We start from the raw sequence: 26,292 nt of genomic DNA on the forward strand, positions 1-26,292 counted from the left end.
ACAAAGCAGTTAGTGGTGCTATTCAGTCTGTTAACCGGTTAAGTAAACCCAGCTCCGGAAACCACTTTTCACCTGCATTTATCTGTGTAAAAACTTTGAATTGTTTCCATCTCTCCCCACTCCACCCCCGCTGTTGCTGTATCTCTTGCGTTGGGTCTCAGTAAAAAACAGTCTGTGCTTTTCAGTTCCTACAGTTGCATTCCACTGGTTCACGAGAAGCCCTGCGTTTATATCTGGAGTCACTGGGAGGATCACACATGGAGGTTCTGCAATTCAAACTGGATTGTTAAGATAGCAGAACGACTGGTGAGGATCATTTTCCGCTGCACCTTAGGAGGCATCTTCAAACAGTCAAGATATATGGGTGGCTTTTAACGTGCGTCTCGTAGGCAAATTTTCCAAGGGATGCTATAATACCTGCATTGTTTCTCTACCTGCAACATTATAGGGGTGATTTTATCAGATTTTTCCTGCATAAACATTGTTGTAACTGTGTAAAATTACCCCATGTGTAAAGAGCGGACACAACAGCATGCACTTATATGCAACCTGGTTGTAGGTACTGTGCTTAATGGGCCCTTTCACTAAAGTGTGTAGTTGGTTGGTGGCCATCCCAATCCCTTCAGGCACTTTGGTTTGGCTGGGTTCCTTTTAGCTTTGGTCCTTTTAAGTGATCTGGACACCCTGGCATATCCACCTTTCCACCACCAGTTATTCTTACCCTGCTAGTGCAACCAGCCATCAGTTACTTTGGCCTTACTACCAGACTTTCATGCTCTGTTAGTTCAACCAGCCACCAGGCAGGCTGGTCTTGAAAGCTTAGCAGGAGTTAGGCTTATACTAACATCCCCCCCTTCTTGAGAACCACCTCTGCGTTCTGGTTTTCTAAGAGTCAACAGTAAATTCTTTTCTTCTGCAGAGTCTTGAATAGGGTCTCCCCTCTCCTTTAGGGCGAGTAGATTTTAGTCCAGTCCAAGATCCCTTAGAGTCCTATGAAAAGAAAAAGGAGACTCCCCCCCTCCCTTTTCTGGGTCTTTCCCAGTCCTGAGGGTCTCTTACATAGCTTCAGAATCCTTTTATCTCTGCAGTAAGAACTTATGCAAATTAGGTCCTTCAGATGCAAATTTCTCTTTCTGGGATTTCATTTATCAATAGTCACCCCAACCAAGGTATCCCCATCTAAATGGATAAGGGATATCTGGGTCCTGCAACCACCCTCTTTCTAAACTGACTAAAACCTCCCCAGGCAGGACTGGAATTTCTCCAGTCATATCCCTTTTCCCAGGGGCTGCCCTGCAAGTGGACGAGGAGACCCCTAATTCTTATGTTCCTGGGATGGGATGTACACCCCGTCACTCGTGAATTAGTGCTGTTACAGTGCAGCCACACTACTTGTGGTGGATCGACAGTTATAATGCACTAGTTCACACGTCAGGTCAGGCCAGGCCAAGGCATAATTTATATTCTATAGATTATATGCAGAAATTTGAGTCCCACTTACACTTTGCCCAAATGGTATCCATGTGTATGCCCACTTACAAACCACATGCTGAGATATGCATGTAGAGCTGGAATAGTGCTTAGGCAGCATATTGACATATGGATGGGCCATTTGGCCTTTATCTGCCTTCATTTTTCTATAACCATAAAGCTCTATGACCTCACAATGCAGGTGTAAAGAGCCTTAGCCTATAGGAAGAGGAGATGCAAATGTTGAGAGCCTTAGCCAATAGGGAGAGGAAGAGATAGTGGATGCTCTGGATGGGCCATTTGGCCTTTATCTGCCATCATGTTTCTATAACCATAAAGCTCTATGACCTCACAATGCAGGTGTAAAGAGCCTTAGCCTATAGGAAGAGGAGATGCAAATGTTGAGAGCCTTAGCCAATAAGGAGAGGAGGAGATAGTGGATGTTCTGGATGGGCCATTTGGCCTTTATCTGTCATCATGTTTCTATAACCATAAAGCTCTATGACCTCACAATGCAGGTGTAAAGAGCCTTAGCCTATAGGAAGAGGAGATGCAAATGTTGAGAGCCTTAGCCAATAAGGAGAGGAGGAGATAGTGGATGTTCTGGATGGGCCATTTGGCCTTTATCTGCCATCATGTTTCTATGTTTCTACGAAGAGAGCATTCGCTGAAGAAAGTCACTTTTCCTGCAGGAACATGGACTTGACGAAGTAGAGAAACTTACAAAGAGACCTAAATCCAAACCAGAAATACGACTGAAACAGGTTTTGGAAGAATTTGTAGCTGGCTGCAGGTGAGTGGACACTGTTGATATTTGCTTTGGGAAAGGGAATAGGATTTTGGTGTATTAAGCGGTTTACAATCCCTATCTGTCACGGCAGGCTCACAGTCTATCTATGTAGCTGGGTCTGAAAGGTGACAGGCGTCTGCTGCCTCCCTTATCTTCACTGCCCTCTCAGCTGCTCTCACTGACATCAGTCGCTCCTCCCTTTCCACCCTGGAGGCTCAGCCACGACAGCTGCACATTTTTGAAAACAACATAACATAACACCAAATTTCTAGACATAAGTTCAATGCGGTTTACAAAAGTATGCAAAAATGGATAATACAATGAATCTATTTAAGTCAGGAATTTTGAAAAGAGGAAGGTTTTCAGTTGTTTTCTAAAATGTTCATCAGAACTGTCAAAAATCTTTATCATAAAAGGCTGCTTGATACGATATGATAGAGAGTGTTCAACATAGTTCTTAATTCTACATCCCTTAACCGATGGAAAAGTGAAAAGGGCATGTGACTTTCTGCTATTCTTATGGGACACTATAAGAAATCTGTCGGCTAAATATAACGGGGCTAAAACGAAGACAATTTTTTAACATAAGCAGCCTAACTTAAAGATAACACGAGCCTCCATAGGAAGCCACTGCAGCTCGCGATAGAAAAGTGTCATGTGATCATACTTCTTCAGGCTGTAAATTAGTCTAATTGCAGTATTCGGAATCAATTTCAGTCTGGCCATATTTTTCTTAGTGCTTGTCAAATGAATGATGAAAATACAAAAATGATTATAATTAACAGATGATTATAACAAGGAAGCAAAAAAAAAAAATACCCCCCATAAAACTTTAAAAATAAATAAACATATAAAAAAATTAAATAAATAAAGCAATCGCTTGAAGTTATTTTGCTGTCCTAACTTATTCGGATAATTATCTGCATAGCGGTGTTGAATATTGTTAGTACCTGGACACCTTTCATCTCTTCTTTGGTCTGCCCTTGGATTGCTTCTACATTATCCCCGAAAAACCCCTTCATTGAATCTTATTTTTGGCCATATTGCAGTATATCAAGAATTTGGAATAAGTTGATCATCGTTTATTAACTTGATATACCGCAAGGTACCATAAAATAGTTTCTCTAGCGATGAATAAATAAGAGACAAAGGAAAGACAGCGAAGGTGAGGGAGCGAATTCAGTGGAGAATGAAAGAATGAATCCAGTAAAATTATGATGATTAATACAACTACAAGTCACCCATACCACTAGGGAGCCTTGAGCTGGTGCTGCTTCTCTGTGTGTCTGAATTAAATCTCTGACCCTCCTCGTCTTCTCATTTTTCTTTGTAATTTCAGACAATTCTCTTTAAATGCAGAAAAGAAAACAATGACACGCCCTAATAATTTAGACCGTTGCCGTATGAAGTCGCTGATGTACAACATTGTAAGTGGTCCAGCAAAGACATGATCGGAACCATAGCATGAACAATGATGATCTGTACCCGCTGTTGGTAGATTTTCCTGCTTCCAGCTTTAGTTTTGGCCATGAAGCTTATGATGTGAGCAGAGTTCACGGATTCCCTCCACCCAGCTGGCCCACCTCTTCCAAAATGGCCCTTCCCCTCCCCAGAGCATCCTGGAATGCACCGGGGAGGGGCCTGAGGCTCTGATTGGCCTAAGTTGTTTAAGCTAATCAGGGGCTTAGGCTCCTCCCTCAGTACCTCTATTACCAAGTCTGTCTATGTCTTGTCAGTCATCTATGTTGTTCCCTTTATCAAATGACCCCTTAAAAAAAAAAAAAAGTATTTTTATTTTAATACTTTACAATTTTAGTATTGTAAACTGACCAGATACGTGAAGATGGTCGGTATATCAAGCACAGAATAAACTTGGAAACTTGGATACAGAGCGAGGTACCTAAGGCCTGATTGACTCAGATGCCTAAGGCCCCACCCCTTGGCCCCTCCCCATGCATCACATGATGCACCAGGGAAGGGAAGGTACATCACTTGGGACTGGCAGTGGCGGCCAAAACAGGAGCTTCCTGCAGGCTTTGTGCTTCCAACATTTTAAAGAGGTTCGGGGGGAGGTTCGGGGTGGAGTGGGGGGGGCGTCCGGTAGCTGGAGGGAGTGGGCATCCCTCCTGCCGCATCGCTGCCATGGAGGGGGAGAGTCGCATTGGCAGAAGGGAGTAGGCATCACTCCAGACATTTTCACTACAATAGAGGGGTTGCGGTGCCCTAACAACAGTGACAGAAGGCTGCTTCCCCTGTCACCACTGTTAGTGCTCTTCGCATGTGTCAATCGCTCACTAAGCGATTGATTGGTTGCATTTGCATGCCCATGATTTGCATCTCCGTGCAAATCATGTGCACGCAAACTTGATAGTGCATTGATCGCTGCTGCTGGTGGCCCTTTTAATAAGACTAATTAGAACTGGCACAGATTTGCTGTTTTTCTTTGGGATATAATGTTTTTTTCTGTTTCATACTTTCATACCACTTTTCCCCCAAAAGGGGCCCATTTTAGGAAACAGTAAAATAGTGACTGCATAAAAATTCAACTCATGCATGCAGTGGCTTTCCAGGGATCCAGTGATGCGCTTTGATTTGTTGAGTAGGCAGCCGGCTGAACAAGTCAAACCTCATCAAACAAAAAGTAAACAAAAAAAGCAGGGCTTTGGGCTGGGGATTCTCCAAACCCCCTGAAGACTCTGATGGTACTTTTCAGTTTTCAAACATATGCATTCGTGTTTCTTTGTAATGAGTATCCATACAACTTAGCAGCTGTAAATATGTGCAAGTACTTTTTTTTTTTTAAAGCCAAATGAATATGCATGAAAGAGATTTGCATGTAATGAAGATGATAGGAATGCAGAACTGCCCCATGCATAAAACCCGACTAGCTGGTAGTCCTCCAGGACAGGGCTCGGGACCACAGTTTTAAAGAAAGTTTCCAAAGTGAGACTGAAATTTAGTGCAATATAAGAAGTAGCTGAACTTTGCAGCTCCCTGGCTATTCTTACACACTCCCAAACTATACTAAATAGCATCCATTCTTACAACAGCTTTCTTTGCATCTGCTTATTCCTAACGCTGCTCTTTTCTCTGTAGATCTTGTTTGCAAAGCAGGGACTGAGAGCAAGCAAACGGCTAACGAAAGCCAATGTGGTGGAAAAGATGATTGAGGCTAAGAAAATTCTAACCAAATTACGGTTCTTGGCTAAAGAGGTAAAATAATATTAATAATAATTTATTTCTTGTATATTGCCCCACCAACAGTTCTAGGCGGTTCACAACAGAAAACTAAGACAAGTCAGCAGAAAATACAATTTCAGGACACACTTCTACACACAAACATTAGTACAGCATTAATTAAAATATATTAAACAGAAATAAAAATTGAAGAATAAAGCACCATCATGAATATTAAACGAATCAATCATTCAGGATTATGGTGTATCATACATCTAACTTGATAACAGGACAACTGGATATGATAACAGAATACCCAGGAGATAATGAGATGCAGTCATATTAATCACGTACTCCAAAAGAATTACCAGGTAATCTAACAAGAAACAGGGAATGAGATGACTTGGTGCATTAGCAGCAACAGGGCGTGTATGCCATCCCGACGCACGAACAGGTTAAGGGGCGAAGCTGGGGGCGGGACAGGGCATGTCGCGGGCAGAACTGGGCGGGCCTAGGGGCGGAGCTGGATTTTCCTTCGGGAAAATCTGGTAACCCTGAAAACCCTGGCCTATATTTCCAGGGCCTATCTTTGCCAGAGGAACGATTCTGTACCTGGCGCCGTTGCGTGCTTGACCGCTTATAAGGCAGCTGTTGACAACGGTGCCGGTTAGAGAATCCAGGTCTTCATTACCAAGAACCAAGCCTTGAGCCACTGCTTGTCCTGGATTGGTAGCATGGAATGTTTCTACTCTTTGGGAATTCTAGAATCTTGTTACTCTCTGGGATTCCGGAATCTTGCTATTCTTTGAGATTCTGGATGGAATGTTGCTACTCTTTGAGTTTTGGACAGGTACTAGGGACCTGGATTGGCCACCGTGAGAACGGGCTTCTGGGCTTGATGGACCATTGGTCTGACCCAGTAAGGCTATTCTTATGTTCTTATATTTATTATATATGATTGTTTTACTGTATTATATTGCTGTTTGTGTGTTTGATTGCAATTGTGCATGTTTTATGTAACCCACCCAGATTATGGGATGTGTGGGAAATAAATCTTTTAAATACAAATAAATAAATACTACTTTTGAGCTTGGTATATCCTAATACATCTTATCGGGGACGTTTATTAAGCCCCCATAACGTGTTATGTCCTGCAGCCTCAGTGCACTCTTCCAGACGTATTAATTTGGATGCTGAGTAATAATAAGCGGGTGGCATATGTCAGAATTCCAGCGCAAGATGTTCTCTACTCGGTGGTGGAAGAAGAAAAAGGCAAAGACTGTGGGAAGATACACACCGTTTTCTTCAAGGTAAAGACAATTTGGATTAACAAGTCTCGTGGAAAGTGAGTGCTTTAAAACTGATAATGACATCACTGCTCAGAGGTTTTAAGCTTATGGCAAGTCATCTGTTTTTTTAGGTTGAGTCTTTTTATAGTATCAAACACTATGGGGTCGATATTGAGGCCACAGGAGGGAGGCTGAATAACTCCCGTCATACTGTATCAAGAACCCTAAGCTTGGCCTTTTACCATTAGTCCTTATGACGGTAAATCTTAATCTTAGCACAGGCTTGGTGCCTACATCCTGGAAGAAAGCTATTATCCTCCAACTTTAGAGCCAGAAATGCCTCTAACCATAGTTTTTACAACTGACCAGCCTGGGACGGTCTATGTTTTTCTAAATGCTGTCTGCCTCAGGCAGAATTAACTCCAGATAGTCAAAGTCAGGCCTCGTCCAGGTATCAACACTGAATATTCTTAGCTAATTCATATTGAGCTGGTTGCCAGAGCTTATGTGGGTCCCAGGCAATATTCAGTCAGGGCCCACATAGCGTAATAGAAACGAGGTGCTTTAGCTCCTCACACTCTGTTCCCTGATCTTGATCTTCCCCTCCCTCTCTGCAAGGCATGTTTGATGAGCATATTTGGTTCTATCTCTTTATCATATCTTGTTTATGGAGACGCCTGGATCCTACAATCAAGAAATATTTGCCAAAATGGAAATCTATATCTGGCTTGGAGTGACCAAATATGCAAAGAATAGCACTGCGGATTTGCTAGAAGAGTTTAAACCAGTGTATGAGAAGGAAGGACAATCTGTTGATATTCCATCTAACATGCCACCCTGCAGGCTTAGCAAAGATGGTGAGAAAATGCATTCATTGCTTACAGACTATGTTTGAATCCTTGGGTCTTGTTTGTCTTTGAGAGTGACTATAAAGGCTGCAATCAAAGCTTTGAATGGGAAGATAGGATGTATTTCTAATGAAAGACCAGGAAGGGTCTAGTGCTGACATGGGCAACTCCAGTCCTCGAGGGCTGGAATCCAATCAGGTTTTCAGGATTTCCCCAATGAATATGCATAAGAGCTATTTGAATGCACTGCTTTCAATGCATATTCATTGGGGAAATCCTGAAAACCCAATTGGATTCCGGCTCTCAAGGACCGGAGTTGCCCATATCTGGTCTAGTGAATATCTTTGATTTATGGAGCTGCAGATACACATCGCCTCAAGCTTTCATTTCCCTGCCTCTGCATCCCTTTCTCTTATTTCAAAACCTTAACATTGGTGTTCAAAGTCATCTACCATGGGATTCCTTGGTATCTGTCACAAACCATGGCAATCTATCGACCACTCAGAACCTTGTGTTACCTTGGGTGCAGCAGCAGAACATTTCTCTTCCCCCCCTCCCCAATTCGGTGCAGCAGCATTTCTCTTCCCTTCCCCCTTCCCCCCAAAATGGGTGCATCAGCAGAACATTTCTCTTTCCCCTCCCCCCAATTCGGTGCAGCAGCAGCATTTCTCTTCCCATCCCTCTCAGCTCATACACCCGTTGGCAGAGTCGCTAGGCAAGTTGTAAGCTTCCCTCCATCGCTTACTTATCTTCTATAGGTCAGCGATGGAGGGAAGCTTACAACTTGCTGCTTTTACTTGCTTCAGGCCTTTCTCGTTACCGGGTCCTGCCTACTTTGTTTCCGCAAAGGCAGGACCCGGCAGCAAGGAAGATCCGAAGCAAGTAAAAGCAAGTTGTAAGCTTCCATCCGGGGCTCTATCATGTGTGTGTGTGTCATTGATGGACTTGTCAAAAATGCACTCTGAGAATACAAGAACTTCTGCTGTTTCCATCATGGGAGTAACACTGTGGAACAAATTAACTGGTCCACTGAGGGCTTTATCTGATATCCAGCAGTTGAAGCTTTTCAATAAGAGATATGTTGTCTACTGCTAGTTTTAAGATAAATTTATATCTAGGCGGCATTACAGTAATAACATGCACAGAATATGACAAACAAGACTTTTACAAACGTGTTGGTTTATAGATGAAGAATTGCATTTTAAATAGATCTTCACAGTACTGTTCATCTTAAAACCAGCATTCAACGTTTCAACTTTATTGGAATGCTTCTAAAAATAGTGTGATTTTAAGGATTTTTTGGAACTTCTGAAGATCTGGTAACGCTCTTAGCGGTCCAGTTAATTTGTTCCACAGCGTTACTCCCATGATAGAAATGGCCAATGTTCTTGTGTTCTCATAGTGTATTTTTGAGAAATCTGTCAAGGCCAATCGCGCTGCACCCTCAGATCACAAAGTTCTGAGCGGTCGGTAAATTGCCATAACCTGTGATAAAAAGAAGACTCCAACTTATCCAAAATACAGCTATTAAACTAATCCACAACGCCAAGAAATATGACCATGTTACGCCACTATTGATCGATTCTCACTGGCTCCCTATCAGCCACCGTATTTTCTTTAAGGTCATGCTGTTAATATTTAAAACTCTAACCTATAATGAACCTCAATTTATAGCTAGGATGTTAACACCCCACAACACTATACGTCCACTCAGATCAACCTTCCAAAACCTCTTATCCATACCCTCTCTGAAAATAGTAGGCACAAGAAGAGCCGATATGTTTCCTGTAATGGGTCCCCAATGGTGGAACTCATGACCACAATACATTAAAAATGAAAAAGACCTCTCCTCCTTCAAAAAACTCTTAAAATCTCATCTTTTTAAAGATGCTTTTAACATTTAAATTTTAGATTCGTTTAATATTTTCAGATTTTTAACTACCTTGTTCCCTTTTGTTCTTTCCCTTTTTTGTTTTTTCTAAAAATGTTGTAACTTTTCCCCCCTTTCCTCACAACTCAAGTTTGTCTCGTCTTCAAAAATTATGTCACTTGGTTTGTCTTTTTGTAATTTAACTTTCTTTTTATAATTTTGTACATCGCTTAGCAAAACGATTAAGCGATTCATCAAATACTAATAAACTTGAAACTTGATAAATACCAGGGAATCCCATGGTAAATGACTTTAAATATCAAAGTTAATGTACTGTGAGGATCTATGAAATCTGGGTTTTAAGATGTAACTATTGCATTTGTAATTCAAGATATTTGTATAAAACCTGTTACTTTTGTAATGCCGCTTAGGTTGATAAATTTTTTAAATAAAATATTCTACAGCTCCTGAAGAATTTTAAAAGCTATGGAATATGAACAAAAGTCTTTTTGTAGATTGGAAACTGGTTTAAACAGTTCACAGTCCAAGAGCCCAAAATCAGAATACCAAAGAGCCAAATGTTTTAGGGGAGAGTGTGACCCAGTGGTTAAAGTTACAGCCTGGGGTTGTAGGTTCAAACCCATGCTGCACCTTGTGACCCTGGGCAAGTCACTTAATCCCCCCATTGCCCCCAGGTACACTAGATAGATAGTGAGCCCACCGAGACAGACAGGGAAAAATGCTTGAGTGCCTGAATAAATCCATGTAAACCGTTCTGAGCTCTCCGAGGAGAATGGTATAGAAATTGAATAAATAAATAATTTAAAGTTAACAATGCCGGACACCATTAAAATGTTATTTTATCTCTACTTCATCTTTTTTTATTACATTTTTTGTAATGAGCTCTACTTACTAATAACTGGGGTGGACAGTAACACTGCACGTCTTAGCAGAAGCCCACATTTAAAACTCCTTCCTTAAATGTTGATATTAACAGTAACTGCGTTAACTTGACCATCTTCTTAGCAAGCTCTGTCTCTGTCCTTTGCTTTAGGCCAGGGCAACCAGGTTCTTGTGAGCCAGGAAACATTCACACTCTTCTGGGTACCAGCAACATTCTTACTATTTCCTCTTCCAAGTGCCATGAGTCACCCATACTCTGCTTCTCCCTTACCCCATTTTAAAATGAATAAACCTCAAGACTTTGATCTCCTTCCTCTGCTGAGTCCTCACCCTATCTCCAATCCTTTTGTCTCTTTAACAAACTCAAACTTTTGAGCTCCTACCCATAGTTCCTTCTAGCTTCCTCTCTCTTCCTCCTCCTTTTTTTGGCCCCTTCATAGGTCCTCTTCCTTCTTCTCCAACTTCCATTCCCATGGCACCCTCCTGGTTTTCTCTAGCCCTTCTGTCTCCTCACCTACGTTAAATGCCAGCAACACCAGAGATGACCTTCAAACGAAGCTATAGTGCAGGACCCAAGGGCTGACACAGTTATGGACCCTTCAGAGGCTCTTCAATATAGCTTCACCAATAACTAGAAATTCAGGAGGAAGAATAGGGAGGGACCACTGCAGAGCCTGTATATATGAGCTACTCACAAGCCATGTGCTGACTTCATGTGAACCAGAAGATCTTCATTACTGCTGATGGTGAGCTAGGCCTCAGACCAGGCTTTATCTGCTTAGGGTTGGTACAAGGCTCCCTATGGTGCAAGGGTCCAGGACACCACTCCACATCACCATCATCAATACTTTTTGCTCAGTGCCATTTCTCTTCCTACCCTTTATTCCCTTCTTCCACACATCTTTTTTTCCATTTCGTTCCCTTTCCATTGTCCCTTTAATCTGTCCAAAGTGAATGTCACTGAACTTTAAAACTCCTTCCTTTTACTAGGTCAGGCAGTGTACTCGTAGCTGTAGGCCATGGAAATCTGGCAGAGCATAGGCAGCAGTTGCAACAGTGACTCCCAGAATATGTAGGTGCTCAATTCCTCCTTCCAATCTGTTGTATAAGGTAAAAATTATGGCAGGGACAGCAGCCAGTTCTTGCATGTGGCAGTCTTATGACTGTAATGAAATGTACCAGGATTTCTGTTGTAACTGATGTCGTCGTCGTCTTCTTCAGGCATGAAATCAAGCTCAAATAAGTAACAGCTTCTTCTTTTGGCAGACTTTTGTTACTTCCAGTTACGGGCACATCTGTATCAGGCTCGTGGGATCCTTCCCGCTGATGACAATGGTCTATCAGATCCCTTTGCAAAAGTGATTTTCTCAACCCAGTGCCAGACCACCAGGGTAAGAGGCTGCGGTGTCACATCCCTGTAGAATCATGACAAGGCTGTTCCATGGACTGACCTAAAGTTATGACAGGAACCTTTAACTGGCATGCCCTTTTGTAACAAAAATATGCTCATGTATTTCTGTATGATCTGAGTTTGGTTTGGGTGGAAGGGCATGTGGCAGTGTGGCTAGAAAACAGGCCTGGGCCCTTAATAAATACAGCCACAAAGAGGGTTAAATGTGAAAGAAAATCAGGGGTACAGTAATAATCCAACTGTAATTGTTATAAAAATGTACAGTAATCAATTAAGTCTTCAATCCAGCAGTTCCTAACTATCTGCCTAGGAGGTCCAAATTGGGCTAACCGCCTCCCTTAACCTGCCAGTCTCCAAGAAAATGGTGGGTGGGGAGTTGGAAGACTCCTTATCGGGATTTCCTTCTGATCTGGCTTGATGTAAACTAGAAAACAGCCACAACTGCAAGCCATTATCCACACAATCCTTTGCATAATGGCAACTTGTCCACCGTGGATGGTCCTACTAGGAGCTGACATCAGGTAGCACAGGGATTACTGGGATAATTATTTCTCTATCATAGCATTATGAGGTTCTCAGCGTGCCAAGTTACCCATTCCAGGAGGGAGATCTTTTAGCCAATCCTGAATTTCTGCCAAATTCATCTTGGTGCATTATTGGGCCTGCAGCACTGATTTCAATGATAGAATCATGGACAACAAATAATACACCGGACCAGCCATAAAGTCTCTCTCCTGGAATGGGTAACTTGGCCGCTCTGGGTTCTGTTTTCACCTATGTTTAGTAACGCTTACTAATTGCTGATAACTGCTTTCACTTAGATTTTGGAAGAAACTTTGGCCCCCATGTGGAATGAGCTGCTTCTGTTTGATCAACTTGTAATAAACGGAAAAAAGGAGGATTTGAAGATGGATCCTCCAATTATCATCATAAATATCTATGATTCTGACAAATTTGTAAGTAGGCAAACAATGAGTATGACATTCTGGAGTGGGGCACATGTGTGTTTGTGTCTGTATCATATGATGGGACACTGTATAATAGCTATAGAACGTCTACATCTCCTTCCAAAATATTCACCTTGTTTTGCCTAATAGCCTGGGCGTAAATTACATTAAAGCAGTGTTTGTTCCATTGTAAATATGCATCCTACCCTACAATGCTCAAGAACGAATCATGGATGGTGGACAGTTATTATTTTTTGAATTATACATAAGGGCAATTGAGAACTGGGGTTAAATTCTACAATTGGATTTGACTATTCAGGTTCATCGCAATTATTCATAACTGTAGGTCTTCTCCCATAACATATTTTTTAGATGCCATTAGTGACCAGGATTGGCCACTGTGAAGATGGGGTACTGGGCTAGATGGACCATTAGTCAAATCCAGTAAGGCTATTCTTATGTTAATTTGAAATATTATAAAATTGGAAACCTTATTGTTGAGGGAATCACACGGAGGGATTTTTGTTGGTTTTTGGTATTGTGATACTCATCTATCTTTGAGCTGCATAGGGTGAGAAATAATGGTACCAGGAAGAGGTCACAAATAATTAGGATCCTACCAAGAAAGGTGGGGGGAGGGGCTTAACTGATCAGTGACACTATATGGAAAATTCATCTTTTTCTCTGTCTAGGGATCACCTGAATTCCTGGGCCGTGCATTTGCTGTCCCAAATATTAAACTGGTGGATGACCCTTACATACAGTCTGCACTAGAGTTTTTTGACATATATCGAGGTCAAGTGGCAGCAGGAGAATTGCTGGCCACTTTTGAACTGATTGAACTGGATTACACTGGATTCCTGGAGGTAACACACGAGCGGTGTGAAACTGCTCTCCATACATTCTGCAATCAATATTTTCAGCCAGATTTTCTAACCTAGTTTAGCATCTGTAATAGCAGAAATGTTGCTGACCATTTGCTGACCATTTGTTTACTGGTCTAAGATCTGAAATTATATTCTTGCCTTATACATTGCAAACACTGGCCCAAAATTAAGCTTTTTTGCAGTATTAAGCTCCAGAGAATTGACAGTCTTCTGTCCCATTTGACAGGGAAGTACAAAAAGTAGCCATAGGGCCTTCTTAAGAGAAGATCATATACCTGGGCACTTGGTTTCAAGTTTTCGTAGGACAGGGCTAATAATTGAAAACATACGCTTGCAGATCTGGCCTAAGCAAAAAGACTGAGTTACCAGATTCCATTCACTCCAGGGGTGAACTTTTGATAGGTAGTTAGGGGCCCGTGAGCTTGATCACCATCAGTCCGCCTCTGACTCACTCCCAAAATCTGCATCTGTAAACCTTGTTCAACTCATCCAATTTTCACAAGTTAACAGTCATCTTTACACGGTGATTTTGCTAGTTTTATGGCTAGTTTTGGACCTGATTTTCAATAGGATTTAATTGGGCAGAAGAGGCTTCTTCCAGTTAAATCATGCAAGGTGGATGTGGGGGAGGGGGAAGGGGGAAGGGATATGTAGCAGCACATAAGTGGGCAGTGCGGCAGAATATTGTCTCTGGCCTTGGGTTACCAGATATCCGGATTTCCCCAAACATGTCCTCCTTTTCAAAACCCGGCACTTTTGTCCGGATTTTGAAAAGCTTCCTCGAAATCGCACCGGGCAGAAGGGCATCCACGCATGCGGCGAGGCTGGGGCAGGGCTAGGGCGGGACTGGGGCAAAACGGGGCAGGGATAGGTGGAATTGAGCGGGCCTAGGGTTCTGGTAGCCCTACTCTGACCGCCACAGCACTGCAGCACTGTCCAGGAGTTCCGAAGTCACTGGTAATATTCAGTGCTGGTGCTGCAGAGTTATCGGGACAAGTATGAGTGTATAAAGAGGAGTCCTAGCTCTGCAAGTATGGCACTCAATAGCATTCCGAGTTCTGCTGCGCACCTGGGTATTGTGTGCTAGTGGCTGGATAAGGCTCGGCACTGGATATCTGCTTCTAAATTAGCTGGTGGTAGTCAACATTTATAAAATGCTGATTGCCACCAGATGAATGTTTTATTGGTCTCCATACCTAAAGAAGGATATAAAACTGCTAGAGAGGGTGCAGAGACGAGCAACGAAGCTAGTGAAAGGTATGAAGAACCTGAACTACGAGGAACGACTTAGGAGACTGGGGTTCTCCTTTGAGAAGAGGAGACTGCGAGGGGATCTGATCGAGACTTTCAAAATACTGAAAGGATTCGACAAAACAGAGCAGGGGAAGCAGGTATTTACAATGTCCAGTGTGACAAGGACAAGAGGACATAGACTGAAGTTGAGGGGGGACAGGTCCAGGAAGAATATCAAGAAGTTCTGTTTCACGCAGCGAGTGGTGGACGCCTGGAATGCTCTCCCAGAGGAAGTAATTGCAGAATCCACCGTTCTAGGATTTAAGGGTAAACTAGATGTACATCTCTTTAAGAGTGGCATAGAGTGATACGGGTAAGGGTAAATTAGATGCACATCTCGGGGCCTCCGCATGTGCGGATCACCGGACTTGATGGACCCAGGGTCTGATCCGGAGATGGCAATTCTTATGTTCTTATGTTTGTTTTTTTGTGGACTGCACAACGCTCTCTCTCTCTGCTTTTGGAAAATAGGAATTAGTTGCTAATTATTTGTGGGATGAGTAGAGAACAGGCTGCAAGCTCAGCAGCAGACAGCTGCTGGAAACCGCTAGATCCCTCAATTGCTCTGGGCCCTCAGGCACTGCCCGGCTACCCATACGGTCAGTCCACCCCTTACCTGGTGGGAGGGTGTGGTGCAGTGGTTCAAGCTACAGCCTCAGCACCCTGAGGTTGTGGGTTCAAACCCACGCTGCTCCTTGTGACCCTGGGCAAGTCACTTAATCCCCCCATTGCCCCAGGTACGATAGATAGATTGTGAGCCTACCGGGACAGAGAGGGAAAAGTGCTTGAGTACCTGAATAAATACATGTAAACCGTTCTGAGCTCCCCCTGGGAGAACGGTAGAGAAAAATTGAATAAATTAAAAAAATAAATAATTTATTTAATACACATGTATCCTGCTTAATAACCTAAGCGGGTTACAAAGATACATACGTAAAATCCAAGTAAGCCATAAAATTATCTGAGGGGGGCAGTATGTTTATCGCTTACAGGTTTCTCAGCAGCGCACTATGAGAGTACTAGATCCTCTGCTATCTTTTTCATGGGAGTAACGCTGTGGACCACTAAGAGCTCTTGTAGATTTTCAGAAGTTTGTAGAACCATTTTAATACATGCTTTTTTCCAGGATTATGAATGTTTCTGTATTGATATGCTGTTGAGTGCCATACAATATGGCTGTTGTCATTTGTATAATGTGTTATATGTTTTTTTTTATTTTATATGATTGTTTTTTGTAAAACCGGCTAGTTAAGAAATCTTTTAAATAAATAAATCATAATTTAAACACGTGATATTGTTTCTTATAACTGCTATATTTTGTAGGTGGTAAGTGCTAAAGCCATCATTTATATGGTTGTGCACTGATTGGAACATTAGCACATGGCCATTATAAAAAAAGGGAAAATTGAGCCACTTTGCTGATGCCGTACAAATGGCCTCAGTGGGCAGAAACCCCCCCAGAATAAAGGCATGCTAAGACCACTTTATATCGCAGCTTATCAGATGGACCCCCTACATTTTTAATCTACGACACACATAGAAGTCTATGAAGCAAAATGATGATGTCTCTTTCTCTTTCAGCCCTCAGTTCCAGAAGACGTTGTACCCAAGGAGTTGGAGTATCTGAACGAATATTCAGAGCGTTATATTATTCCCAAAGGAATCCGTCCTGTTCTTAAAGAGTTCCGAATTGAGGTAAATTGGAATCATCTCTCTCTCTCTAATAAATCCATCACCAAAACTACTTATCACACATAAATATCACCGTGATTATCTCTGGCCACCATTAGTTCTACAGCTAACATTTTGGCTTATTTATAATTTACAGATTCTGTGGATCCTCCTTTTAACTTAAAGAAGCAGAACATCATTATATTACAAGGCAGCCTGGCTCCTTGTCACTATTTTATTCTCACAATTCAAGTAAAGATATATCAGGGTATAGCAAGTCTTCATTCGCCACCTACATTACTGTGAAGGCACTCAATAGAATTTCTCCGTTCCTGGCACTTCTTAAATTATACAATTGGTCTGGAAGACTCTTCTGCCAATTCCTGTGTTATGCATCCTTTCAGAATTTATTCTGTGAGGGTTGAAGTAGAAAACGTGTAGAATACATAAAGCTCATTAGAATAGAAAGACAATTAAGGAGTCGTCTTACTAAGGCGCGCTAGTGAGTCTTAGCACGCGCTAAATGCTAACGCCTGCGAACGTGTCCATTATATCCTATGGACACGTTAGCACGCATTAGCATTTCGCATATGCTAAGACGCACTAGCGCGCCTTAGTAAAAGGACCCCTAATAGTGATTGAAAACTAAAAGTAGTGGTTCGGACCCCAAAGGCAAGTTTTTAAAGCAGACAACATCAAAATAAAATCACACACTGAAATTTTGAAACAGAAAAGCGAGGTTCAGGTTGTGCATACAAACAAAAACACAACCCCTCCCCTCTTTTACTAAGGCGCGTGCTAAATCGGCTATTGCACCTTAGTAAAAGGACCAAGTTATTTTAGTTCTTGAAACAGCAAAAGTTCACAAAAACAGTACAATGTTGAGCTTCCTTTGGATTGATGACCCAGTATACAAAGCTAAGGTTTAGTGAGTCTTTTCTTTTAGTCTCTCATTAAAAAGGTCCTCTTATACTAAGCCGCGGTAGAGGTTTCTACCACAGCGTATAGCAAATTCTGTAACCAGCACCTATTTCGGAGGCGCCCATCTAGATAGGCACCTATCTAAATTGAATAACAAGCTCAATTAAGCTTTTTAATCAGCACGGATTGAAACATAGGCACCTATCAAAAAAGTGCAATTCTGTAACAAGGTGCCTCTAAAAATTTAGGCGGCCTTCAAACAGATAGGCTCTATGTATGTTAGGCGTGGGCGTGGCTACGTGTTAGGCGCCTTCTTACAGAGTCACTGCTTAAGCGCTCGCATGGGCACCTAGAGCTGTCCTATTTATTGGGCGCCTCCAAAATAGGAGCCCAAATAGGTGCCACCAATTTTACTTGAATCGCACTGAACAGTGCCTAATTAGGCACCTAGCGTTTGGGCGCTTCTTATAGAATTTGCCCTTAAATGCCCCAATGCTGCTCTGACAGCGCTCCATTGCTCCTAGAATTCCTATCGAATCGAATCGAATCTAAGCCTTCGATTTATATACTGTATCATCTCCTGAAGTAGGGGCTCGACTCGGTTTACATAAGACTTCAATAAACAGGGAAATCAGTTTAACTAACGTGTCAATTACTAAACAAAAGGCAATTAACACTCCCTAGTCCCATTTCCCCCCCAAAACCGTTGACATAGCATTGTTTTCATCGATTTACGAAAAATCTGAGCCTATACAAACGGAAGCAAGAGATGTTACCAAGTTTTTATCCCTTTCCCTGAAGGAAATGAAAGTTTGCACTTCTGAAAATTCCTTGAAACAACAGACCGAAGAGAATTCCATGTTAGAGGGACTAGAGGCAAAAACAGACCGTGGATCATTTGGAATATCGTACAAGCGCGTTTATATCGAATTCTAAGGTGAACAAGGGAGCCAGTGAAGATTTCTCAGTAATGGAAGTACATGAATGATCCTACGAGCGTCGAAGCAGCATTGGAGCATTTGGTGCTAGATGCTGTGATAGAAACCTGTACCGCAGCGTAGTAAAAAAAAAAAAAATAGGGGGGGGTAAATTTTTTTTGCATCTACTACAGTTAATGTGCATGAGTAAAACAAGTTCCTGCTGAAGCAGAATGTACGCAGGTAAGGCTAGACTCAATTAGGGCCGACTGCTGGGCACGATGGACCCAGCAGCGGCAGTTCTTACGTAAGAACATAAAAACATGAAGAAAAATCTTACAATTCTGACCCGAATAAGGCCGCAGAGTCTGGCAGACGTGACCCGCTACAAGAGAAATGCAAATGCTCTGTAAAGAACTAAAACTTCTCATCTTTGCTTTCCCTGGGGAGGGTGGCTTTGGTCAGTATATTTGTCCATGCATTTTCTTTGTTGAACTATCGTATCCAATCAGCTTTTAAGATCAATATATGACCAAGTTTCCAAGTTTTATTAAAATTTAATATCCTGCTTATCAGATTTCTAAGTGGCTTACAATAATAACATTTATAAAAAAAAGAGGGGTTATACAAACAATAGTCATTACAGGACGGTATAAGTAAACATTTGGACATTAATGACTGACTTGGATTACAAAAGGGAGGAGGGGAGAAATAGATTGTTGAATAGGACAGGAAGACATAAAGGGTAAGTACATTTGGAGCGGAGAATTACATCTGTGAGAGAAAATGAGGTTGGAATGTACGAAGCTACTAATCGAACGCATCCTTAAGCAAGAAAGTCTTTAGATTCGATTTAAATTTGTCACGGTTGTTTTCTTCCCGAAGATGGTTAGGCATTGAATTCCATAATAAAGGGGCTGTGATCGACCCCTGACACGAACACCGTGCTGACTCAAGGGCCGTGTCAGGTCCATGAATAAACATTGCTTCCCCCTTACAAGAAGTCTGAACTCATCACTCTCCCAGTCATCCTCCGGCCATTCCACATTCTTGTGCACCCTGTAAATTAAAGAATGCCCTAACAAAGCAGGTGATGGCAAGTAAAGACCAACGTTAGCATCGTATATGTAAGTCCATGCTATCCAGTTGCCAGCTGTAGAAGCACGATTGCTTAGGAAGTCGACTGGTGAATGTGAGAAGGAGTGGAATCGGAATCTGGGTCTCTGGGCTGTCAATTCTGAGCTCTGCTGTTTCAGAGTCTAACCTTTTTCCAAAAACAGCAACATTTACATCAAAAAGAATAGAAAAATAATTTAAATGTTGTTTCTGTTTAGCTGACCAAATTCATTTCATTCTATAATGTGAACTTATTTATCCCCACTTTTACTAAGCCACAATAGAGGTTTCTACAACGGCTCATAGGAATTCTATGAGCAGCATCGGAGCATTTAGTCATCCAGGCCGCGGTAGAAACCTCTGTTTCGGCTTAGTAAAAGGGGGAGTTAGTTATTTATTCATGTAATGGGTTTTATAACTTGATCAGTTTCTTCCCTCTATTGACGCCCTACAACTTGTGTTTCCTTGTCCAGATTTTGTTCTGGGGTTTGCGAGACTTGAAACGAATAAATTTGTTTGAAGTGGATCAGCCGCAGGTTATTATTGAGTGTGCTGGGAAGAAGGTAGAGTCTGAAGTTATTTCAAATTTCAAGGAGAACCCCAACTTTACCGAGTTGGTCAAATTTGTCAACGTGGTGAGTACCAGACAGTGGAAACAGTTCAGATAGATCTCCTGACAGTCAGGTATCCGGTGAATGTCATTTACTTTTCTTTTCTATTTATTAAGTTTCAAAATTACTTCATACATAAAGAAATAGTAAAGAATATTGATATTACCTCAGGTTATACTAAGGAAAAACAAAATACATAATACATTCCAATCTAGTCCACTTCAAGGGAGAAAAGCATAACTATTTTATACAGAAATAATCAAGAAATAATAGGAAAATAATTCCCAATCCAAGGCGCAGTATTTCACTTATTAATCCTCATTTAATAAGTTGCATCCAAGGCCAATACTTCAGGCTTTAAAGTCAAAAAAGCTTTCCTTCTAAATTGAGTGGCTTTGGAAACATCTGGAAATAACATCACTTTTGCCCCACAAAAAACAGCATCTTTTTTTTTTTTTTTTAATAAAGCTTCAAGACAGCTGTCTCTGTGGCAGGTTCAAGGCTATGAAACTCACCATGTGCAGACTTTAAATCTTTTAAAAAATCTTTAAAGACATGTTTATTTGTAAGAGCATTCCAGATCTGAGCAGATATCAAACCTTTCTTATGAGGTTAAACATGAGATTGTAGTTGATGGTAGTCTGATGTAGGGTTACCATATGGCTCCAGAAAATGGAGGACGGATTGAGAATCCAGGTTTTACTTCCATTGCTTTCAAAGGAAGTAAAACCCGGATGTCTCAATCCGTCTTCCTTTTCCTGGAGCCATAAGGTAACCCTAGCTGGTGTAATTTGTCCTCTTGATTTGTGTTTGATGAATTTGTTTTTATTCTTATATAAGTGACAATTGTAACCCGCTTAGTATATAAGCAGGATAGAAATGTTTAAAATAAATAATCAATGATTTATCAGATTCAGTAACACAAGTTACCAAAAGAGTAGATCTAGTTTGAATCGCCTTCTGAAAATCTTCCTATAAAGCAGTTAAATCAATATCAGGTGAGACTAATTTGATCTACCCCCTTGTTCAGTAGAAACTTTTTTTTTTAATCAGGGAGATATAAGCGATTAGAAAAAGGTACTTCCTCAATCAAGTTTCAGGTGAAAGTAAGTAAATCCTAGGAAAATTAACAAAGCACAGGTTTCTATCTAATTTATAATATAAATTGCAAAAATCTTTAATGGCAGAAGCTGAAACAGCTTGAAGAGATGAAACTTGAGCTTCAACAGCTGATAAACGTTTATCGAAAGTTAATATGTTTGAATCCACATTAGTTAATTGCTCTACTACTTCCTGAGAGAATCTGTGATTCTGAACAATGACTGCCTTTAACATTCCCTCCAAACAATAATTTATGTCCCATAAATTGTTCAATGTATTGACCTGTATATCTCCATCTCTATTCTTCAAAGCTGAGGCATCAACAGAGTTTTCAGATGAAAAAGCTTGAGGCATTTTAGAAAATGACAAACTCTGACACTCAGGTTGAACCAGACTTGGATATTTAGGCCTGGATTCTGTATAGGACGCACGGTCTCAGAAGCCACCTAAGCGGCTTTTGAGAATCGCACATGGGTGTCCTATAAAGAATCCCACCTAAGAACCTGATTCTCTAACCAACGTCCATGTCACAGGAACCAGTTAGAGAATCGGGTTGCCGCTGAGCTTATCACAGCAAGGGATCTCCCTGCCATGATAAATTTAGTGGCAACCCATCCCCACCCCCCGTGAAGACTTTGCCCAAGGAAGGAGTGCTACGGCTTCAAAGTATGCAGTGTCAATAGTGAACCCTTGAAAAAGCCAGTATCACTGGCGAAATGGTTCCCATTGGGCCGTGGATGTCTGCATTTTTTTAAAGATAAGTGATTTATTTCCTCTGCCATATTTTTGATGAGCAAAATATTATAATTGACCTAAAGAATTTTGAAGAAGACTAAAAATGAGGAAGTTTTAAATAAACAAAGCAGTTTAGAGATAGGTGGGGGGAGGATTAGAGGATCAATGAATGAAAATTGGAACCTGTCAGTCTTGGCTTAAGGTTTGTTTACCATATCTCCAAACTGGTTTCTGAGATCCTCACTTTCCATATTATGCACAAGTGGAACTTTTCAGCCGCCCTTCATATTTATTTACTGCCTTTTCATGAAGAGATTCCCCCAAAGCAATTTACAATACATCAAATGGTAATCTGCTTCTTACATTTCATGCGCTCCATAAAGGATTACTGGTCTGTTTATCAGCCTTTACTATTCCGTATACACCTTTGCGTGTTCTTCGATCGCTTGATTCAAATAGATTGGTTCTCCTGAACTCTAAGCAGACACATTTAGAATTGACTAGAAATTCTGCTTTCTGTTTTTTGGCTCCTTTGTGGTGGAATGCTCTCTCTGAAAATATAAGAGATGAACAATCTTTTCAAGTTTCAAGTTGATTAAAATTTGATGCAAATGCTTATAGTATTATTTCAAAGCAAATTACATATATTAAAAATTAGGGCTAACAAAAACTCATATTTATACTTACAAGGACAAATTCTGAAGACAGACATACAGAAACAGGAGAAGGGGTAGAACTACAATATTTTAGAGAAAGGTGACATTAAAGGGTAACATGATAGGTTGGGAAAGAAAGAAAGAGTAGATCGTTTTTTAAAGTAAAATGATGAAAAGGTATTCCAATGGTAATATTATCTGTAAATAGAGGTTTTAATTTTCAAAGGAATCTTTATAAAAGAAGGTTTTCAAAGAGCTCTTAAACCTGTCTAATATAGCCTGGGAGTGAGTTCCATATGACAGAAAAGATCTCGGAATGTCTCATGCCGATAATCTTTAAGGAGGGTACAGAAAGAAGATTTTGATCGGTCGAACATAGGAATCTGGAAAACATCTTTTTTCACACAGTACTGTATGAGTTTTGGGATAGTGGCCACTGAGGGTTACCTTTGAAGACGACAGCAATAAAGATGATTAAATATGGACAGTGGTGGATGGTACGAATGGATGGTCTTTCCTATATGTTGTTGGTGTTCCTTTCATTTATATTTTATTGACGTTAGTTTTGTAAGCTGCTTAGGGCCTTGGATGGGATATCAAATTAATAAATAATAATAAAGAAGTAAAACGGAAAAAACTATACGATGGCCTCCTGGCCACTCAAGCAGCTAAACTAGATAACCAAATCTCCAATCTAATGATAACGACACCAGACTACAAGACGTTCAGAAAAGAAATAAAAACTATATTCTTCAAGAAATTCCTGAAACAGCCCTAACTTCAAACTTACCGTCCTTCCCCCCTCCCTCTTCCTGCCACACAGAAACTACAAAACCTACTCATTACCTCTCTAGAAAGGACAAATGTTCTTCCATTGTAACCCCCCGGTTTTTTTTTTTTCTATCTCTTCTGTAATCCACCTTGAACCGCAAGGTAATGGCGGAATAGAAATCTCTAATGTAATGTAATTTTCCCTATCTGTTGTGCTAAGCTCACAATCTAACTGTGGTACCTAGGGCAAAGGAGAGTTAAGTGACTGGCAGACTGGGATTGAACTCACAACCTCAGGGTGCTGAGGCAGCAGCTGTAACCACCTTGCCACCCCTCCACAGACTGCTAACCATTTGACTGTTCCGCCATGGTTATCTTTCTGAACATTACGCCTCTAAATTGGTAGGGAAAACAAAAGGAAGCAAACTCCTCCTTCCCCACTTGGTACAGTGGGAGGGTTCAGAGACCACTTCCTTATGGGAGGTAGTCCTTCCTGTTTAAGAAATGGGAGCGGCTCCAATTTACACGATAGTATGACGCAGGACCTGTTTTTGTTGGAACGTTGGTCATCGACCTGGCAGCTGGGCTTCAACGCCAAGAAATGTAAGGTCATTCACCTCGGCAGTAGAAATCCGTGCAGAACTTACACCTTAAATGGTGAGACCTTAGCTAGGACTGTAACAGAACGGGATTTGGGAGTGACTATCAGTGCAGATATGAAATCTGCCAATCAAGTGGAGAAGGCTTCATCTAAGGCAAGACAAATGTTAGGTTGCATCCGCAGAAGTTTCGTCGGCCGGAAGCCTGAGGTCATCATGCCGTTGTACAGAACCATGGTGAGACCACATCTGAAATACTGCGTGCAATTCTGGAGGCCACATTACCGTAAAGATGTGCTAAGAGCAGAGTCGGTTCAGCGGATGGCCACCAAGATGGTCTCGGGGCTCAAGAATCTCTCATACGAAGAGAGGCTGAACAAATTGCGGTTCTACTCTCTTGAGGAACGTAGGGAGAGGGGAGACATGATTGAGACGTTCAAGTATATCACCGGACGTATCGAGGTGGAAGAAGATATATTCCTTCTCCAAGGACCCTCAGCCACAAGAAGGCATCCGCTTAAACTCAGGGGAGGGAAATTTCATGGCGACACCAGAAAGTATTTTTTCACCGAAAGAGTGGTTGATCATTGGAACAAGCTTCCGATACAGGTGATCGAGGCCAACAGCGTGCCAGATTTTAAGGGTAAATGGGATGCCCATGTGGGATCCCTGAGAAGGTAGAGTTAATTAAGAATGGGTCATTTGGAGAGGGGTCTCTAGAGCAGACTTAGGGGGTCTGTGGAGTGGGCAGACTTGATGGGCTATGGCCCTTATCTGCCGTCACTTTCTATGTTTCTATGTTTGGTTGCTAAGCTTTGGAGTTCCATGGTGTTTTGTGGTATTTCAGGAGCTGCCAGAGCAGGTGTACTTGCATCCTCCCCTCAGCATCTTTGTGGTGGAGAAACGCGCCTTTGGACGTATGGTGCTCGTGGGGACCAATGTTGTGTCACATCTCATGAAATTCTCCCCGAAGGAGATGGAAGAGATGACAGAAGAGCCAGAAAGCAACCAAAAACGTGAGTGCCCTCGTTTCGACTGCTGCTTAACATTGTGATAGCGCTACTAGACCTACGCAGATGTACAATGCACACTTACTGCTTCCCAGAGCTTACAATCGATTCAAGATAGACAGAGACGGAGTTTCATTTAATATGGGAAATACTGAAATACTGTAATGAAAAACAACCCAGTCAGTTGTGTAGCCAGAGTAGACTGAATGGACACGACTAATACATTTCCTGTCTACCTCATTCTCCCCATCTCCTCCAAACGAAGGGTTACCAGATTTTCCTCCTCTAAAAGCCGGACCTATAGCCCCACCCCCAGGCCTGCCTGATTCCATCCAGTTCCACCCCATTACGTCCAAGTCACACCCCGTTCCGCCTCAGCCTCACCCCCCCCAACCTGTTTTTGTCCTCGGGACCGCGTTGAGAAGGTATCTGCGTGACATCACCACTTTGCATCCACACATGTGCAGACGCCCTCCCAATGCAGTCCCAAGGTGGAAGCTTTACAAAACCTGGACAAAGTGCCGGGTTTTGAAAAGAGGACATGGCTGGGTAAATCCAGACGTCTGGTAACCCTACCCCGAAGCAATAAAAGCAAACGCCTTGGCTGGCAGGGATCCCTGGGCCCCGTCAGCTGAAGAGTTCTTTTTGGAGTCTCCTGAGTTGTCTCACCCTTGTAGCAGTCAACAGTATGTTTTCAGCTACCAACACTTGCATATCTCCTCCCCCTGCACTTGCTCAGTTCAACCTGCATCCCCCTATGTACATATGCATGGGAGTGCCAAATTGAACTGAGTATGCATGGAACGTGGGAGAAATTACCAGCCTCGGCAGCTACTGACTGCCATAGGAATGAAATTGCTCGGGGGACCCCAGAGAGGACTCTTAGGCTGGTGGGGCTAAGGGATCCCCCACCAGCTGCAACACTAATGAAGTATGTTGCCAGGCCCATCCATGATTACGCCACTGGGTGGCAGCAGTCAGTGTGTTTTTAAATGCAGGCAATCGATGGGCTAAGTTAGACCCAGCGATTCTATGTTGGGCCATGTCCAGGAACTGGTGTGGAATATTTGGATCTGACTGGAATGCAGCCCCAGCCCATAGTCACCTCCAGGGATTCAAGACAATGTTAGACAAGTTCCAGCTGAACCAGAATGTACACAGGTAAGGCTAGACTCAACTAGGGCACTAGTCTTTGACCTAAGGGCCGCCGCGGGAGCAGACTGCTGGGCACGATGGACCACTGCTCTGACCCAACAGCGGCAATTCTTATGTTCTTATGTAATAGTCATCTGGGACCTG

The 26,292-nt window shown here is 42.0% G+C and overlaps 1 protein-coding gene across 2 annotated transcripts in view; it reads left to right on the forward strand.

Annotated features, from left to right (window-relative positions):
• The window catches only part of LOC117369132 (fer-1-like protein 4), a 113,488-nt gene that overhangs the window by 57,919 nt on the left and 29,277 nt on the right, over positions 1-26,292 (forward strand). For both annotated transcript variants that reach the window (XM_033963169.1, XM_033963170.1), the window contains 12 exons: positions 186-306; positions 2,163-2,263; positions 3,600-3,687; positions 5,357-5,473; positions 6,595-6,747; positions 7,400-7,583; positions 11,614-11,738; positions 12,580-12,714; positions 13,398-13,571; positions 16,467-16,580; positions 19,984-20,145; positions 24,831-24,999. In XM_033963169.1, coding sequence (XP_033819060.1) covers positions 186-306; positions 2,163-2,263; positions 3,600-3,687; positions 5,357-5,473; positions 6,595-6,747; positions 7,400-7,583; positions 11,614-11,738; positions 12,580-12,714; positions 13,398-13,571; positions 16,467-16,580; positions 19,984-20,145; positions 24,831-24,999 — 1,643 coding nt within the window. The remainder of the gene's footprint in view (positions 1-185; positions 307-2,162; positions 2,264-3,599; positions 3,688-5,356; positions 5,474-6,594; positions 6,748-7,399; positions 7,584-11,613; positions 11,739-12,579; positions 12,715-13,397; positions 13,572-16,466; positions 16,581-19,983; positions 20,146-24,830; positions 25,000-26,292) is intronic.

The sequence above is a fragment of the Geotrypetes seraphini genome, chromosome 11, assembly GCF_902459505.1.
Source record: "Geotrypetes seraphini chromosome 11, aGeoSer1.1, whole genome shotgun sequence".
Classification (NCBI taxonomy): domain Eukaryota; kingdom Metazoa; phylum Chordata; class Amphibia; order Gymnophiona; family Dermophiidae; genus Geotrypetes; species Geotrypetes seraphini.